At 34.2% G+C, this 20,209-nt stretch overlaps 1 protein-coding gene across 1 annotated transcript in view; it reads left to right on the top strand.

The window, feature by feature from the left end:
- FCHO2 (FCH and mu domain containing endocytic adaptor 2) overlaps positions 1-19,798 on the top strand; it is a 71,542-nt gene extending 51,744 nt beyond the window's left edge. The window contains exons 17-26 of the mRNA XM_087927137.1: positions 1,579-1,673; positions 3,433-3,536; positions 3,631-3,757; positions 5,118-5,229; positions 6,109-6,264; positions 9,873-10,005; positions 12,998-13,197; positions 15,076-15,140; positions 16,131-16,295; positions 16,907-19,798. Coding sequence (XP_087783263.1) covers positions 1,579-1,673; positions 3,433-3,536; positions 3,631-3,757; positions 5,118-5,229; positions 6,109-6,264; positions 9,873-10,005; positions 12,998-13,197; positions 15,076-15,140; positions 16,131-16,295; positions 16,907-16,929 — 1,180 coding nt within the window. The 3' untranslated portion in view covers positions 16,930-19,798. The remainder of the gene's footprint in view (positions 1-1,578; positions 1,674-3,432; positions 3,537-3,630; positions 3,758-5,117; positions 5,230-6,108; positions 6,265-9,872; positions 10,006-12,997; positions 13,198-15,075; positions 15,141-16,130; positions 16,296-16,906) is intronic.
- Positions 19,799-20,209: the final 411 nt, after the last annotated feature.

Here is a 20,209-nt window from a genome sequence, read left to right on the forward strand (position 1 = left end):
ATTTATACTAGTTTTATATTTTTAATATGGTCAGATGACTAAAGTTTGTGTGTATAAGTATGTGTGTATAATTTTGATTTTTTTAAAAGCTCTACTTTCTTCTTCATGCATTATGTTAAATAAGGACCTGTCCTGAACAGTCAAGATTTTTATTCTGCAAAGCTCAATATATGAGAAGGACCATCCTTTGATTCACAATCTGCAATAATAATAGGCAGATCATAGCCACAATTAAAACCTTCAGAGTAAGCACAGTGAATTGTCTTGTCCTGATGCAATCCCAGTTAGTGGCTGTCCCAGTTAGAGAACCAGACCAATAAAAATCTCTAAGATTCCTATTCTTACATTTTTGTTTTCTGGAAGGGAAAATCAAAGGTATGTTTATGCAAGATTATTTATGCCAAAATATTTTGGAAATCAATAGTACATGACCTACTTTATTGTCCATTGTATTTAAACTGTCATTAAGACTTAATTAGATCTCTTAACAGCCAGACATAGGAAAGCAGATCCCTATTTTCTTCTTCCTCTCTTGGCAGTTACCTTAGATATGATTTTCAGAAGAAGCTAACTTCTTCTCAAAACTCTTCGCTGTTCATCACAAAATAATTTGGTTTTCCCTATTTAGAATCCTATCTAATTTCAGGGGAGTATTTTAAAACAGTATTGATAACAATTAGTTATAGTTAACAAGTTTATCTTCATTTATTGATGCTTATCTTCCAAGAGGCACCATATAAGAAGCTGTTAATCCTACAGGGCAGATCAGATCAAGAAACAGATGCTGCATAGACCTAAAACAAATGGTTTATATGAATTGCATTTAATTAAAATTTTAAGTATTTTATTGATTTTGTTTTTACATAGTAAGTTGTTTAAGAATCTTAGCAATTCAGTAAATTATTTCAGTATATTTTGAATTTGCTTAAATTATAATTTTATAATGTTCAATTTTATTTTTATTCTAATTGCCTTAAAACGGTACTCAGTTGTACTTACCGTAATATTAACTAGCTAACTGAGAATACATTTCTGTAGTTGTTAATGAATTTGTGCACTGTCAACTATAATTATACACCTTGCTGTAGTAAGATGACCTAGGGCAGACAATTTTGCATCACCCAGTTGCTTTCAGATACCAACCCTGATCAATATAACACATTATCAAGTTTTGTGCAGTAGTACTCAAAATTTGTCTGATAAATTACCTGTTCTCAGGCCTCTATAAATTAAATTTACTGAACATTTAGTTCTGCCACATTACAGTGTCTTATAAGTTGATATTGCTTTCCACAAAATATCTGTTGCTTCCCTATACCCATCTAAAGCTTCTAACCCTTCTTCTAGATTCTGTTAGATTCTTGCTTTAAATATTTAATCAAGGTTTCTATTTTATTTTATTTTTACTCTTGATATATGTTTTTGATTCTATATGTTTTTTTAATGATTATATCCCACTGTCTTTATGCTGGCCCATGATTGTGATAACAATTTGATTGATTGGTTGATTGATTGTAGTAAGATACATTTTATACATATGTATAGTTTGAATTTATTTTCTGATGTCTTGTCCATTAGGAAAAGCAACAATGACCTCTTGGCATGGGATCCACTCTTTAGAAATTCTGGTGATTCATCTTCCCTGGCCTCAACAATGTCATCGTCTTCATCTGGTAACATTTTAATCAATGAAAAATTGAAATTATGCTTGCTTTTTTAATAAACTATTATACTCTACATGTGCTATGTAAAAATATTATAAAATATACAATTGCAGTCATTCAAATCTGTACTTTTTCATGATATGATAGTTATTTAGAAGAGTAAGATAACTGTAGGAATCTTTTTACACTTTATAACATCTAAACATGCTATTTTCAAAGCTATCTTTTTGATAAAAGCTCTTGCATATGCCATAATGCTATCAGGCACTATTTCGGATGCATAATAAATTTCGTGAATTGTTATTTATTTAGCATATAGCATGCATTGTCAGGGATAGAATAGAACAACTTGGTATGGCCAACCGGAGGGGAGAACCAAGCTGGTGGGTGAGCGAGTGGATGGGCAGAGCACAGAGCAGCAGCTGCGGGCTCCCCCTTTTCACACTACCTACTGCTGCCACTGTGCTGAGTTCCGTGCCATTAAGCAGTAGGCAAGGCAGATGGTGGGGAAGCAATGCTGGGCAGGCACATCCCATGTTCACATCCACTGCTACCAAACTGCCCAAACACCACTATCACTGCTGAACAGCCCGCAGCAGTGGCAGGGTGTGTGAAAATGGAATGTGTCCAGCCACCCCTCCACCCGCCACCCGCCCTGCCCAGCACACTGCTGAATGGTACAAAAACTGCTACCCCACAAACAGCCTGGTGTGAAAATGGGAAGTCCCTGGCCACCATCACCACCACTCTACACTCTATCCTCTTGGCTATTTCCTCTAGCTACTTGCAATGAGTTGTCCCTGCAGCGAATTGGCTGTGTTGAGTTATCCTGCAATGACTTGGTGGTGCCAGAGGCAACTTGGCATGGTGAGCAGGCCATGCAGAGCTAGTCATGTTAACTTGTCCTAGACCCATCAAAGAAATCTACAGTCCTGACAGCCTAAATTGCTAGTTCTTTATGTTTGGCACTTCCATGCCTATCTTTGGTGCACTGCAGGAACGAACTAGCTTACACCAGCTGACTAGCGGCACTCAGATTGCTGTCTCTTCCAAGTTTCTCTGCAAGTCGCATCTCACATCAGGTTGCGTTGCCTCGCATCTGGCTTGGTCCCATATCAGCTTCTACTCTTTCGCACATACAAACACAGCTTGGGTTTTCCCACTGCAGTGGTACCAATGTATCTACTCGTAATATTGCATGCTTTCAAACTCCTTGGTAAGCAAGAGCTAGGAATCAAGCAACTAGAGCTCACTTATGGAGCTGGGATTTGAACCACATGAGTGCAGATCATTTCTAGCCAACAGTTCCAGCATCATTAAGCCACTGCACCACTACATTGCCTGTGCTAATTGTTAAAGTTAATAGTGAAATATTCATTAAACAAGTGAACAATCCCCATATTAAAGGAATATTTTCTACTAGTTTCAACAACAAAATATTTTCTATATTTTGAAACTCAGTAATTTAACTGATTAGTAACTATTTCTACAATCTTATTACAATGTGATTCATTAAAACTCATTATTGATGCTTTGAATATACAATAGCTATAAACAAGATAATGGGAATTTTTCACAGTTCATAAGCTATGGATAATAATTTACAGTTATATAATTCCAGTAGCGTGGTACCCATGGCTGAACTATTTTTAGTTGAGCTGTTTCCTGACTCTTAAAATTAATCTTAGATGTAAATATTTTGGAACAATTTGCTGTTATTTACTAATTAATTGTACATACGCATTAATATTCTGTAATTGCCTTCCAGGAAGACCAACAACACCTCTTTCAGTAGGAACATTAGTACCTCCCCCAAGACCAGCTTCTAGACCAAAGTTGACTTCAGGGAAACTCAGTGGAATTAATGAAATTGTAGGTTCATTACATCTTAACCCTAATGATATTTACTTCTCTGATCATAGCATTGTTAGATAGCAAGATAATGTTTTTGAATTTTGTTTGTTAGCCAAGACCATTCAGCCCTCCTTTGACCTCCAATTCCAGTCCACCTCCATCAGCCCCTTTGGCACGAGCAGAGAGTTCTTCCTCATTGTCCTCTAATTCACTAAGTGCAACAAATACACCCACAGTTGGTAAGTTATAGTCTGCCATGGTAACATTCACATCTTTTTTAATTTCTGGAAAAAAACATTATTATTTACAGAAATGTGTATGCCACTCAATTTCATTGTCTCAAGGTGGTTTATAAATGTATAACATAGCATCCAAGCAGTTGCACATTCACCCAATACAATCAATATCTCATAAATCAAAAACTATCACCAGAATTAAAATAAAATAAAAAAGAGGCAATCCCTAATGCCTAAATGCCTGCTGTGATGTGCTTGCTTTTTTCAGTTTTCCAAAACAATAATTGCAGGACCTAAAACCCAACCAGAATGATTTCAGGCAGTGCTATTTTTCTGTCTCCACCTAACTAGATCTCAGTAATACATACCATACCATCACTAAATTATAAACACCCTTATTGTAGATGGACATGGTATTTTTCAGGAGAAGCTAGATTCCAAAGCTCCCAACAATTCAATCACTTGGACTCACAGTAGGTGAGACTTGCAACATATATAATGGTAGAAGTTCCACATTTCATTTGTTTCATTTCATTTTTACACTGTTGTGAGGGGAAAATATTTTTATAATTTCTCCGCTTATTATGATCTCATCTTATATGATTTTGGAATTGATTCTAAGCTCTTTTTCATAATTGCAGATACCTGTGTTTCCCTGAAAATAAGACCTTGTCTTACACGTTTTTTGCCACTAAAAAGCATTAGGTCTTATTTTTTGGGGGGGGGTGTCCACTGACTCACCTCACTTGTGCGCGTCGCCCCTGGCCTCCTTTTCACTGTCAGAGGCCCTCAGGAACTTTTTGACTTTAGATAGTTGCAGATAGATCCGGAGTTCTGTTATCAGCTACAGAGACCTCCAAGAAAGGGCTTTAGAAAAGGCCTCTGAGGCTGATAACAGAGCTCCGGATCAATCCAGAGCTCTGTTATCAGCTACAGAGGCCTTCAGGAAAGCCTTGCTGGCTGCAGAAGAAATGGGCTGAGGTGTGCAAGGCCTGGCTGTAACTATCTGAAGATAAGTAGTAGGGCAGCTCTACTCCACCCTAGCTTAATTTTTACCCGTGTACCTGGGAGTGGATGAGGTCTTAATTAGGGCTTATATTGTGTGCACATGTAAAAATCAAGGTAGGCCTTACTTTCTGAGTAGATCATATTTTTGGGGAAACGGTAATAACTAACTCTTACTTTGATATGACATTTAAAAATATTTTTGCATTGAATTTCCATTGATTAGTGCAGTATTTTGAATTCTGCATCACCTTATACATAATATTTAAAAACAAAGGTCATGAAAAACGTAACCGTAGAATTAACAACTTTAAAGTTAACATTGTTTAATTGAAGCCTACAATATTATATATTCTAGGAACTTCACGTGGTCCTAGCCCTGTCAGCCTAGGAAGTCAAGATACGTTGCCTGTTGCAATAGCCCTAACTGAATCTGTAAATGCCTACTTCAAAGGAGCAGATCCCACAAAGTTAGTAAAATAGTAATTCATTTTGAATGTCATATTTTGCATTTGAAAAAGCACATAAGGTTTCCTTCTTAGTTTTGAACAAATTTGAAACTTCAATACTTAACTGATATATCCCAATAAATAGTAAATTGTATCTCATTTTTAAACAACTGTTACATTTTGGGAACACATAACTACTGCAGTATTTTCATCTCTTTTACTAGTCTATTTTATAGACGTTTCAGGTTTACTTTTTTTTAAAAAAAATCCATTCTTTCAACAAAACTCCATCAAACGTATTTCATGTATATACTTACTGTGGACTGGACTTTAAGAAAAATGTACATCCTATGGAACTAATCATTCCATTCCCCCAAATTCTGACCAGAACTTACCCTTGTCTTCTACAACTAAGGTAGTATTTGTATGTACTTGGTTGGGATGAATGGGGTGAGTTGGCTGCACCAACGTTTTTCAAACTCGGCAACTTTAAATTGTGAGTTTCAACCAACATGTTGGCTGGGGAATTCTGGAAGATGAAGTCTACAGATCTTAAAGTTTCCAAGTTTCAAGTTTCCCCAAAGGTATAGAATAGCATTTGTATGAATTCTATTTGGAGCATTTCCAAAGATGGTAACTATGCTTTGGATGCTCAGCACTTCCTGAAAATTGCAAAGTTGTTCTGGGCAGGTTTATATGAGGAAAATTAGCTCCCCATTTTGCTTCATCTGAATTCTACAAGATAAGGCAGGCAACTGAGCTCAATAAATTAAAAATGGCAGCTAACATTTGTTTACAGTTTAAATGTATAAATGTACATTTCAATCCAATCATATATTTTATTATGATTCCAATAATTAGCTGTAAAAGTAACTTTTGTCTTTTTACATTTTTCTCTAGATGTATTGTAAAAATAACTGGTGATATGACAGTCTCATTCCCAAGTGGGATTATTAAAGTCTTCACTAGCAATCCATCTCCTGCTGTGCTTTGCTTTAGGGTAAAAAACACAAGCAAACTAGAGCAGATTCTTCCAAATGCGCAACTTGTGTACAGGTTTTGTATCTTTTATTTGTTATAAATCCATACTTTTTATTATCTTTTTATAATTTAATTCTACTTGACTTGGAAGGTATGCGTCTTTCATAAATACCCTTATATTTCTTGCATTTAAGTTTTATAATTTAATTAAAAAATTATTTTATGATTGTGATAATTAAAATTAACTGTTAACTTCATAGAGGTATTTCATTTCAGAAAACTGTTTGAAATAATGTTAATCCAGTTTTCAAGATGGATTTTAAAAAAAATCCATCTATGCTATGCTAAACTATGTTATTGTGTTACGTTATGTTATGATGTTATTGCTGTTTAACTTGAAATACTGTACTTCTAGAGAGGATTACAGAATAAATTGAACATTGTAATGTATGGTCTCAGATTGTAGTTTAAAAATATCTAACATAAGATGAAAAGGAAATAGTGAAAAAACATTATGACCATGTAGATTAGATGCTGTAGATTACTTGCCATGTAGATTAGTTGCTGTAATGTTCTGAAACATTATTGCTTATTGATTCATAGTTTATTTTACAACTTCTTTAAGAAGTGCTTTTGCTCTTACTATTGAAGCTTGATCTGCTCTGTCATTAATGAGGAAATTAGGCATTAAGCAGAACAACTGCTAATGTGTTAGGTTTAAAGGTCCATCAGCTTCCATGTATCATATATGGCCCCATTTTTATTAGAATACATTCTAACAATTACCTTGAAGCCATTCTATAGCTACCAGTTTTATTTAAAGTTGGCTTACTTTCCAGATATCAACATCTGTAATTTTTTTCCAGATAATTCAGGATATTGGCAAGGCACAAGAAAATAACATTTAATCTTTTAGCAACTTTCCCTAAATTTTAGTGTGGTTGAAGCAACTCCATATAAGTATTACCTATCAGGCACACCTGCTATCAATTACAAAAAGAGACATAAATTGGGTGGAACTTTGTTTTAAAATTGCCAGTCATCATAACCATATGGTGTACTAGTAACACATTTTTGTGGGAGCAAATGTCTTTCTCTTTTATCTCCTTGACAACAAGAAAGAGTAATATATGCCTTACTAAGCATATCTATTTTTGAAGCAGCAGATACAAATAGTTGAACATACAGAAGACTATAGGTCTTGTCATTATTTGATTCTGAGTTAAGTTCTGTTGTTCTTTTGTGTCTGCTGATTTTTCTCAGGAAACTTTGATTCAGAAATGAAAAGACATTCCCATGAAAAGGAGGTTCTCCTGTTATTTCACAGCATCAGAGGAGGATGAGGGTCTCTGTCTAATTGGAGATTAAATTATTTTGTCAGGACTGAAATTCCACATGTTTTTTTTCTTCTACCCCTCTCCTTCATTTTAGAGACAGTAGACTTCAATGATACCTACCTTGAGATTGTTTTTATTGCAACTTTGGTATCAACATTCTCACTTTTGTCTTCTTTTTAGATGGATCAGTGTTAGAATCTAACAAGGATCTCTTATGTTTAAAAAAAATTCTAATCATAATTATTTTGCCTAATTTAGGAAGTCTCTGTCTCTTTGCATAAGGGCATCTCAGGAACTGAAATTTCACATTTCAGGAACATAATGATGATGCCTTAATTTAAAACCAAAATCAAACTGCACATAGGGAAAACAATTTATATAGACTAAGGAAACAGAATTATATCTGAAACTATTTTTCAGGAATAAAAAAAATTAAATGAAAATCTAATTTTTAAAAGAAAAAACTTTGATCAATGCAGCTTCCAGAACAAAGAGTTCTTTAGTCCAAAATCTAAGAGATGGGGGTGGTGGTGGTGGTGGTGGTTACAATGATCTCTTTTTTGTTGCAAAATAAGTTCAGTTAAAAATAACATGTGTTTCTGAATTATTTGTGGAAATACCTCTGGAAAAATAATCTACAATCTGAAATGCACCTGAAATGCAACTTGCAGAAATAAATGTAAAATAAGATCTTATATCATTGTTTCCCAAATCTAGGTAAATTACCCAAAATTGAGCGAAAGTGGAGGGTTTTTTGGGTAATGACACCTGGATCCATTATCTGATCAGTACAGTGACACTTAAATTGATTTAAAGTGTTGTGTTTTACCTACGTTATTTAAAAGGAACATTTGATAAACAGTTTTGGATAATGAAGGGAAAAGTTTGGGAGGCACTGGCTTAGATCATTTATCATTTCCAGCAGTTCCACTGTACAATGTCATGACCATTGACTTTAAAGACTTCTTGGTGACAGTCATTTCATCCCAAGTATCAGGAGATGTACATAGGTTTTATACATAGACCAAAACATACTTACAATCCTATAAAGAAAAATATATTATGCTAGAAATTATATTTCTGCCCAAAGTGGTCTTGAAATTTCAAGTAAGACAGTTAACTCTGCTACCATCTGTTTCCTCTCTTTTCTGATATTGAATAGCTTTCTAATCTTGGACATCAGTTAACATACTAGCTTTCCATCTGGCCTGTGGTAAGGTCTCTGTATAAATAAATTGTGTCACTCTCTGCATTTATTGCTTTGCTTTTAATGATGAAAGATAGAAATATCTTCTGGTAGTTTCAAGAAACCAACATTTTTTTTCATTTCTAAGGCTTCTACAACATAAAAGAGAACATTATTATCTATAGCCATGGATTTTCTCAATCTTAGTAACACAGGTGCATGTTCTCAACCATGTATTTTTATCATGCTATAGTTGGTGCACTCTGAATAGAGAGGGCTCTATTGGTCCGAAAAACATGAAGAGAATGACAGGGTTACCTTCTACATTGCATAATGAAGCTTTTTTTTTTCCCAACAAAATCCTTAGCTTTGGAAGATTCCTGATATAGGTTCTATATAGGTGCACACACATTTTCAGTACATGAATGCAACAACATGGAAATAAGTCTCATATGGTCCTTAATACTGCAGTCCCTATTAAAATGAGATATTGCATAGAAGAATATAGAAATAATTTAATGCCACAAACATTTCACAGCAATTGGAAATGATTATTTATAGTTTTTATTGCCATTAATTGAAAATTATCATATAATACTTAAATGTGTTCTCAAATATTAAAAATGATTTGCATCTACTATATTATGATTATTCTCATATTGGAGAACAAATACTGGAGTGGAGAAAGATTACAAGCCACATGGTGGATTCATGGTAGAAAGAACATTGAAATGCAGACTGTCAAATGTGTACGTAGCTTGGTCTTCAAATCAGTACACTATAAAAGTTCTTAATTTTATCTTAAAACAAATAGAAAAACTTAAGTTCTACCTCAGAAAAATATGCATATTGTAAAGGCATAGAGTAGAGCTACAGTTGATATTCGAATACACATAATAACTTGGATAGAAAAAAAATTGGAAAGGAAAAAAGGAAAAGAGGTCAGCAGTTAGTTTTTACAGCATCTTTTTGTGTTAGTATAAAAAGTTATACATCTTTAAATTATGATATTAAACAGAATTCTGCTGTATGCTATAAGCAAATTACATGCTTTGTGCATGCAGGGTTGGGTGGTAAAATGTGTTCTTCATCTTTTGAAGTATTGTCAATGTGTAAGAAAGGTTTAAATATATGTTTTCATGCCTCCATTTTGTTCGCAGTGATCCATCACAAAGTGATTCCAGTACAAGGGATTTTTGGATGGATATGCAAGCTGTCACAGTCTACCTCAAAAAGCTATCTGAGCAGAATCCTTCTGCTTCTTATTACAATGTAGAAGTTCTGAAGTATCAGGTAATTTTTGTATTTTGGTGTTGTGAGTTTAAGATCTTAACAAGGCTAGATTATATTGTTTGCTGGCATGAATTACCACCCTATCTCTCTTACTATGTATGTGAAAAGAATATATATTTACACAGATTGCTGTGTGCCTTACAGAAATAAGCCTATTCAAAAACAGCATAGCAAATTAACATAGAGTCTGCATTTTTAAATTTACTTTAAAAACTGAATCAAGCTATTTAACTATCTGGTCAGCTAATCAACCAAAACAAAACTTAACCAGCACAGAAAGTTAAAAAATCTTATTGAAGATTCCTATGTTTGTTGATTTTGGAAAAGAGTACCTCACTGCATGTTCTCTTTTATGTTGGGCTTCTGTGTGTAACCATCTTAGTAGCCTTAGGATTCTGTCATTAGGAGCAAGCAGCCAGAAGTCAGCTGATGAGCTATCCAGTACACTGATGAGTTATCATCCAAAGCTGTCATCACCACCATATATCACATCATGTCTGATACTTTTGGAATATTCTTTTTGCTCACTTTACCTTCTGCTTCAGGTATTCAGGTTGTGCTTGGGTGCAGGTTCATTGTTGCTAATCAGTAGCATGAATTATTTTATGTTGCAAGAAGTAGCAAGAATGATTGGATGTTTCCTGAGCAGATACTTAGGAATCCCTAACATCAAAATGTTTTAGTGTCCTTGTTCCTGCTGATTTGCACTTGCAAGCAGCATGGTAAGGTCTTCAAAATCCTTAAGTACCTTTATACTACACTGCCTTCTGGTCTGCAGCAAACCTTCATTAGTGGTAGTAAGTTATTTGCTGATTCCTCCAAGTTCCCAACATTGGCAGCTGTGGACTCAGATTTACTAAGGAATCTGTCTCTTTTCTTCCTGTTACTCTCAGCCCCTAGGCTGTTAACAAAACAGAATGGGCTGACATGGCAAAAAGTCAGCATCATGCCCTTTCTGCTTATGCTAGAGGGAGTGTCAACTCAGCACTAACCTTAAAATGTTCTATATGTCTCAGTCTTTAGACTTCCTTTTTCAGCAGATCTTGCCTTCCCTACATATAATATGTCTTTATATTTCACAGTCATGGTTTGGGAAATAAGATTTCTATACTGTGGAGAAGATGAATGTCCCCTAAACTTCAGGAAAGAACCATAAAATGATTGAATCAGAAAAGGAAGCCTGAGTTTGAAAAAAAAAGCTATAATAGTATTGCTGTCTTGTTTGTATACATAAAATGCTATGTAATTTGGAAGATTTTTATTCCCTAAATAAGAAAATACAGTAATTTTGTACTAATGAGGATATTATCTTTTAATAAAAGAAGGGATGGAATCTCTTTTAGTGAATCTGCACAATACACACTTTTAAAACCACATTCAGAAGCATATTTAAGCAGCTTTTGAAATAGAATATAGGGATATGGTATTGTCTGAAACAGGTAGTCATCCAGATACTAACGAACAACCACTCCAAGCATAGTTGCTTGCTTGATCACAATACCTAATCTAAATTAGCAATAGACTCAATAATAGTTCTCCAATCTGCATTGTAGATTTATTGTATTGTATATTTATATATCCCTAGAAGGTTCCAGCATCCCATATCTATCGATGTTACTTCATTTAATTTTAGCAGGGGTGTATTTACAGTATGGAGCAATTAGCCTAATGGTATGTTGAAAACAAAAGACTAATTAATTAAAAGTCACAAAACAAAGTCTAGTTATAGCACACAACTCAGCATGAAAGATTTGATCCTACCTACACCTTAACATGAAGATGAGTGCACAAAACAGCCCTCCAGCTGACTTCAGTGGTCATGTGGCACACATTATTTTAGGTATTCAGGGCCTTAAAAATAAGCACATTTTGAACTGAGTCTGGAACTGATGAACAACTGCTTAAAAAGAAAGAAAGAAAGATGTTGGATTCTCAGAGTCCGGTTAAAACTTAAGCAATTGTATTTTTCACTAGGTGAATTTTTCAAAGATAGTCCTCCCAACAGTTCACAGTAATAACTGTAGTGCCATGTTTCCCCGAAAATAAGATCTATTCTGAAAATAAGACCTAATTTGATTTTACACATGTGCCCAATATAAGCCCTACCCCTGAAATCAGCCCTAGTTAAGATCCCGCCTACTCCATTGCACCTGATTGCACAAGATGGGGCGAGTCACATAAGTAAAAATCAAGCTAGGGTGGGGATGGGGGGATGGAGCTGCCACATGTGCCCTGTACAAACTTACCTTAGGACAGTTGCAGCCCGGCTCTTTCACACCCTGACACCTGCCTTGCCATGCTGGTCCACTTCCGCGGCCGCTGCCTGCCCACCCTCCCGTCCCGCTCCCGGCTTCCATTTCACTGTCAGGGGCCTTCAGGAAAGGCCTCTACAGCTGAGAAATGAGCCCCAGATTGACGCGTGCAACACCCCCCAGCCTCCGTTTCACTGTCAGAGGCCTTTTTACTCAATTTTTAACAGTTATTCAGAACTATATTCTGAACACTTCAAGAAAAAGCAGAGCTAACAGAATTCTCCCTGTCCAGGCTAGATGATCAGGGGGGAGACATCAACAATAGTTTACAAGTACTGTTGCTGAGAAGATCCAATAGGTTCAACAGAATCAACAAAAGAAGAATCAGGACTCCTCTTTACTAGTTCCTAGTTTAATAATTTTCTAAGCCAGTCAAAGCTATTAGACCCCAAAGAACCATCTTTAAAGCTTAACGCTATTTAACAATTTCCTATTACATTACATAGAGTTAAGTAATAGATTAAATAATTCCAACCTAGGGCATTTAACTATACAATTATAATTAAATAATTACTAATACCAATAATGAAAACATCTCAAAATCTCTATTTTTATGAAATTCACTTTAATAATAATTGGCTTTTTAGAGGCCAAAAGTATATGAAGTGAAAATTGAACTTCGGAAGTCATGAGATTTTTCAGGATTGATCCTAAAAGTTGTTATTTTATTATTTTCAAAGGTATTATCAAACGGTATCCAGTCTACACCTCTGAATCTTGCCACATATTGGAAATGTAATGATAGCACAACTGATGTAAGAGTTGATTACAAATACAATCCAGCATCTATGGCAATGCCAAGTATGTTATCCAATATACAAGTCATCGTACCAGTTGATGGGGGTGTAATAAATATGCAGTCACTTCCACCAGCAAAATGGTAATTTTTTTATGATTGATACTACATTAAATTCATATTAAGATTCTTGTCATGTCTTCTAAAACCATTTGTGAAATACATTGATTATTGGTGCTTGAAGCAGTTCTCATGGAACTGAAGGAGAGAAGTGTTGTGAGACTAATGGGAATTTTATGATGTGGTAGGTATTACAGAAGCTTGGTTGATGCACAAAAAGGCATTTGCTGCAGATCCATTTCTGGGATGTCTAGTTACTGGATTGTGGAATCTTTGGTCTGCTGCTGCTTCTAGTTAATACTGTATCTGTCTGGAATAAGACTTCATCTATTCACAGTATTCTGGTACCACCCTACCTGGTGTGAACCACCCTACCTGGTGTGTAAAACTGAAACATGATTGGAAAGTGGTGGGTATTGGCCTTGTCAGAAATTTATCTTCTGGATTTTAGATCTTGCAGAAGTCTAGGCATGAATGATAGCTCTTTGCACGATGAGATGCACTACTCCAGTGGTATATGGATACAGAATAATATAGACCCGGCCTTGGAAGTGAGGAAGAAGAAATGAGAAAACCAGTAGGAGATGGGGAAAGTTTGAGACTACACAGTCCTGAGAAAAAAGAAGAAGCTTTGACAGATTTTTAAGATTGCTGTCATGATCAAGAAACAGGTGTTTCAGGGATTCCAGTAACTTTTTTTAAATGATTGTAGGACAGAATAGCAGAATATTTGAAAGCCTACCTGAGGCTATTATGAGTTATTTTTGCATGCTTTTTCTCAGGACTGTGTAGTCTTTTGGGAAAGTTCCTCCCCTCTCCCCCTTTAATAAGTTGATAATTCCTTCCTCATTTCCATTCTTCTCAATGAATGAAAGTATCTTTATGTAATACTGAACTGTAAGGACAAGTTGAGATAACTGCTAGTATAGTATCCAACTTATTCAGCAATGGCTCTTTTTAAATTCCTGGATCTTAACATAGGACTGACTTTTGGTAGAGATTTCTATGTTGTTGGTGTTGGAGGCCTATAACTCCTTTGTCATTTGATGACTATAAAGATGATTAAAATTCCATGACACCCATGGGCTTGTCCTAAACAATCTCAGCTCCTGTGTATTGTGTGCACAACACTTGTTTATGATTACTCCAGTGTTGTGTGCCTTTAGAATGAAGCTGCCAGAAAAGATCTTCCACTAGCTTGGGTTGAAATGGTAACGGTATATATCAGCATCCTAGCCTTAACCAGAGATGCTTTGGAAGCCTTGAATTAGTATCTAGAGATTGCAAAGTCCTGGATGGGCCAAAACAACTTTAAATTCCTTTCAAAAATATCTCAGCTCATTGGCTACCCTGGTGATTTCTCTAGAAGGGATCATTGCTGTCTGAAGGAGCAAGTCCACAATTTAGGGATTATCTTAGTCTCGTGGCTCCTATTGACACAACAGATAAAAGCTATGGCCAAAGCATTCCTTATTCAGCTAAGGTGATGCATCAGTCGCAGCCTATTAGAATTGTGAAACCTATACCCATATTACCATCTATATCAATATTGGGCCGCCTTTGACCATACACTGGAAACAATATTAGTGTACAATGCAGCAGTTAGGATATTAGAACTATATTTGTCATATAACACCAGTTATTTGGTGGCCTCATATGCTACCAATTAGTTTCTGAACTTAATTCAGAGGCGTGGTTATTACACATAAAGCCATGAATAGCTTGGTTCCAAGGTTACATTAAGGATTGTCTTTTCCAGTGGGAATATCTAAAATCTGTTTGAGGCTGATATCCGATGCATACTTGCATTATATTTTTAATTACTTGAGTACTTGCCTAAGAGAATAGATGCAGAGTAGCAGTATGGAGAACTGCCAATATATGATTTTTTTTTTCTTATAGGAACTCAGAGCAGATGAAAGCTTTGTGGAAATTAGCTAGTATTTCAGAAAAATCAGAAAATGGCGGTAAGAAATGTTTTAAGTTAACTGTTATAGATTAGAAAACTATCATTAGTATGTTGACAAAAAATAATTTAAAACTAACAGCATATATTCTATATATAGAAATATAAATAATTATTTTTCTCCCCAAATTCTCCCCCATCAACACTATCATATTTTGCGATATTTGATGTATTTATTTAGAAAATTTATACATCAAAACAGACATTGAGCCTTATCTTTTTTTTCACAACAGCATAATTATGAGTATATACTATACCGACTTGCAGAAAAATAAGTTTTGTCAATCTATCTCAATACAAGATAAAATGCAAGAAAAAAATGCAGTAATTCAAATTACTTTCAATTTAGAATGAAACATGTGCTTTGGTTCACTATATTGAAATGAGATCTTCTTAAGCATGTAATAAAGGTGTGTGTAGATCAACCAAATGTCTGTTTTGATCTGAGGTTTATACCAGATTGATCTACGTCTATACAATTGTATTGTATCTTTGTTTGTATGCATTAGCCACAATAAAGAAAGCTTGGTATAATTAGTCTTATATACTTTAAAAGATTCAAAATCAACTACAACTCCAATTAATACATACGATAATAGAAACATGAGATTCAATAGGAAATATATAAAATTACTCCAATCAATTGAATAACCAAGTAATTTAAAAAAAATATTGTAAAACAAAAATATATTTTGGTATAGAAAAATACCTAATTACCAATACTTGCAATATTATCTATTTATAAGAACACTGTGTTAAACATGAGCCGCTGTTATGTTCTGTAATAAAATCAGCTGATTAGTGTTTTGCAGCAATTGTAATGAAGAATTTTGAGGCACTTTCAACATGAAAAGAAATGTTACTGGAGAAATTTTTGTGGATTTTTAAAATGTATTATCAGTCAAAGATCAATTGTATTGTAGTACTTATGCTAATAAGCAGACTTCTTTATTATTTTTCTCTCTCCTCCCCCCTCCCCCCTCTTGAATAGGCTCTGGCTCTCTCAGAGCTAAATTTGACCTTTCTGAAGGACCCAGTAAGCCAGCAACACTTGCAGTGCAATTTATCAGTGAGGGAAGCACCCTTTCTGGAGTAGATGTTGAATTAGTAGGCACTGGCTATCGGCTTTCCCTAATTAAGAAGAGGTTTGCCACTGGTAAGAAGGATAATGTTCTTCTGAAGATAACCTATAGAGCTAATCTGACATTCATTGCTGAGTTAGAATCATAAGTGTAAAACTTTTTGTACTATGTGTTTGCAGTTCCATAATCCCGTTATCAGTTTATTTATCAAATTTATAAGGCTAAAAAGGTGACTCTGGAATGGTGTGGAACAAAGTTGTTAAAATGTGTTCTACTTTGAAAAAAATATGCACGCTATTTTGATTAAAACATGTTTGTATGTGTCTGTGTGTAATATAGGTAGTAAGCACTGTATTTTCTGCCCATTCTTCTGGTTCATTTAACAGTTCAACACCCTGGAAAACTCTCCTCCTATTTGTAAGGGCAACAAATGATAAGTCACACCAGGTTTCCTGGCTGCAACAAAGCAGTTCCCAAGGATTCTTCCATCCTTAGAGCCTGAAAGGAAATGGGAGGATTCATGCAATTCATGAAATCCTAATTTTAGATGGAAGGTCGGGGATCATCACTATGAGGACTGAAGTAAACAGTCCAGGATAGCAAAACATGTGGAAGCCTACTTTAAAAAATTACTTTTCTATTAATGTTTATTGAAATACTAATTGGAACTGTTTATGTCTTTCAGGACGATATATGGCAGATTGCTGAACAGCCTGTTAAGAAAACTAGATTACTTTCCAATGAATAAGAAGTTTATTCATTCTCTTACTATCTTTCCAACACTATTTTAACATGCATTAATTTTTGAAAACACATTGCATTGTTTTTGGAGTTTATACCCAACAAAATGCACTTTTGAAAATAAGTCAGTTTTAAAAATATTCTGTTTTGAAATAGCACTGAAATGAACTCCAACAATATAGAAAATCAGATGCAATACTGGGAAACAAGATACTGAAATACTTAGTAGTAATGTAGCCTCAGAGCCAAATAGCAGTTATGTGTGGTATTTAAAGTGTGTGATGCTTTGTGATACCTTAAACAAAACTATATTTTAACTTTCTATAAATATTATTGAAGTATATTTTTCAATTTTCAATATTGCCATTCCATAAACAAAACAATGGCAAAGTATTTTTTTTGTTTTTACACTTGTATATTCATGTGTCATATCTTATTAGAGATTATCTATAAAAATAACTTTATTTCCATATATCATACATAATTAAATGACCAGTGTTTTATAATAGATAATTTTTAATGTAAAGTGCAATGGTTTTTTTAACTACAATGTACAACAGAGTTATTTACTTCTGCCATTAGGTAACATGATGGGAGTTGTAATTTTAATTAATGCTGTAGATTATTTATTTTTATATGAAATGTGTAATGTTTGTGCCTTTTCAAAGCTGTGCCTGTCAAATGTTTATGTGCTTCTCATTTCTTGTTTTCATTATCTAGATCTTCCTATTAGTAAACTTGAAGGAAGTAATCTTATGCTTACAGAATGGAAGAATCAATTGTGTTCTATCTTCCATGTACCCCCTCAAATTTGCTAGGGAGGCTCTTCAGGACTTCTGGTGCCGATTTGGTGAGGTCATGAGGCATTTAAAGGGGAAAGGAGAAGTCAACCAGCACACTACAATCTCTTTCACTGGAAGATAGGCACAATTGGATATAACTTGGCATTTGGAAATCAAAACAGAAAATAGCCTTTAAAATAACTTCTGTTGGGTTAAATGCAATAAATGCAGCCATTACAAAGGGAACCTTTTAACTTTTGTCAGTTACCATATAGTATCAACATTTAAAGTATCACCAAAGATGTGTAAAATCCTGAAAGTGCATTAAATTTTAAAATAATAAAAAATGCTACACTTCTGAAAAGTGTAGAATTTCCTCTTCTAGCTACAAAAAGCTGGATTTCATATGCTTTCAAACATAGAATGGATTTAAAGTGTTGCTTATGAGCAGCAGTGTTGTTTTAAAGATCTGTTTTCAGTAAAACAAAAATAATTATTGATAATTTCAATGTTTTATGACCACAAATAAAGAAGCAAATAATAGCCCTAACACAAAGTGACCCATTTATGTAAGTTTAATACAAATTCTGTTTTTCGAATGTATCTATATGCCTTTAAAAGATTAAATGCAGAAGTCAAAAGTTATTAGGGCAGGTGAATTAATTATATGATCAACAGCACCAGAGATTAAGTACTTTTTCAAATTCTAGTATCTAACAAAAGCATACATGAAAATCACTAACTCTGGATAATACTCTAATGAATAAAACAATGCGTTAAGATGTCAGTGTTCTATATAGCCACTAAATTTTGATGAATCCTTAGTACACTACAAATACAGTTAGATGTGTTCTCTTCTATTGACATCAAAGTAATGAATACCTAGAATAAATGGAGTATCTTTTCCTACCTTTTGTGAGACCATTAATCTCCTACAAAAAGTGGAGAGAAAATATCAGTGATGTTGTGGGGTGGGGGTGTCAGACACCTGAGATGTGGTCTTATTTTTAAAGATACATGGATCAATTATTTTCTTTTTTTTTGCTTTTAAAATGAAACAAACCTTTGCCATCAGTTCATGTGACAGATATACCTTCAGCAACCCAGCAACATTCATTCTTAAACTGGGATATAAACATCTCTGAGAAAGATACTAGGTTATGACATTGTAATGTATAAGATACTCTGGCTCATTATTGGGATGGGGGGAAATGGCAGCTAATTTTTTTTCCTTAAGAAAAAAAAAAGCCACTTTATTGTTTGATTTTCAACTCTGGCCTCTCAAAATTCTTCAGTTTCACATTTTTAACCAAAAAGGAATCCAATTGTAATTGTTCTCAGACATAAGTACAAATACTGAAAAGAATGAATAATTCATATATTACTAATTGATTATAGAATTGCAGTCAAAAATTAGTTTTTACATAGTTGCCTTGTTTTATAAAAATCTAAGATCCCAAGATCTCATTAGATCCCAAAAATTCACATAGTGAATTTTTATATTGTAGAATAATGTGTTTTGGTGGAATTTTTAACGGGATTTTAGATGGTACAGACTTTTAATGGATTCTTAATCGTAATCTGCTAATGCAATCAACTATCTGAACAGTTGAATAACTTTTAAAAGTCAGTTTGTTTTGTTTTCCATTTTAATCAAGTATTCTTTCTAAATTAGTGCTAACTTTCAGCACCTTCTAGCCTTACTACCAAATGTTCTCACATATTCATAAAGGCTGCAGGTTATAATTTTGAAGCCATGCAATTTTATATATAATTTTTTAAAAATACTGTATCTAAATATAGATATAGATGTGTATAAATAAAACCTGTCTGGTGGAAATTTCATGTAGCAAGCTGGATCTTGCTTGTTTATAAAGATATCGCCTTTGTAGCTGCCTCTTGGGAGAATTTGTAAACTCAAATCTGAAAGGTCTGCAGGTTCTACAAACTGTAAATTAGAGCAATATAAATCTTAGAGAAATTGTAAATACATCTGATCTTTTACAAAAATGTTTTCAAAATTGCACCTATAATAAACATGTAATATATAACAACCTGATTGTTGCTGTTTATATGATTTCATTACATTATGCTGAAGCATTCCATGGACAGTCTTCAGATAAAATATAATTTGATTCTGCTTCACCCTTAGAATGTGTTCCTTTTCTACATATTTTTAGCACTATTATGGCTATATGTGAATGAGCTTACTACTACCAGGCAACATCAGTGCTCACAGTCTTCTTTTCCAGTTTACTCGTATCAGAATGTAAGAAAAAATAGTCTGTTGCTGTTTCCTTTTAGTTTTTTGTTGAATAATAAAAGTCCTCTCATCCTCATTATATACAGAAAAAGAAATGGCTAAACTCCCACCACTTTTTTTTAACGTTTTTGTATTTCTCTGTGATTTGGGAAAACAATTGGGTGTGTAGCTATGAAGATAATGTAGTACAATATACATTTTA

Source organism: Pseudonaja textilis, chromosome 2 (assembly GCF_049901715.1).
Source record: "Pseudonaja textilis isolate UNSWEBS1 chromosome 2, rPseTex1.2, whole genome shotgun sequence".
NCBI lineage: Eukaryota > Metazoa > Chordata > Lepidosauria > Squamata > Elapidae > Pseudonaja > Pseudonaja textilis.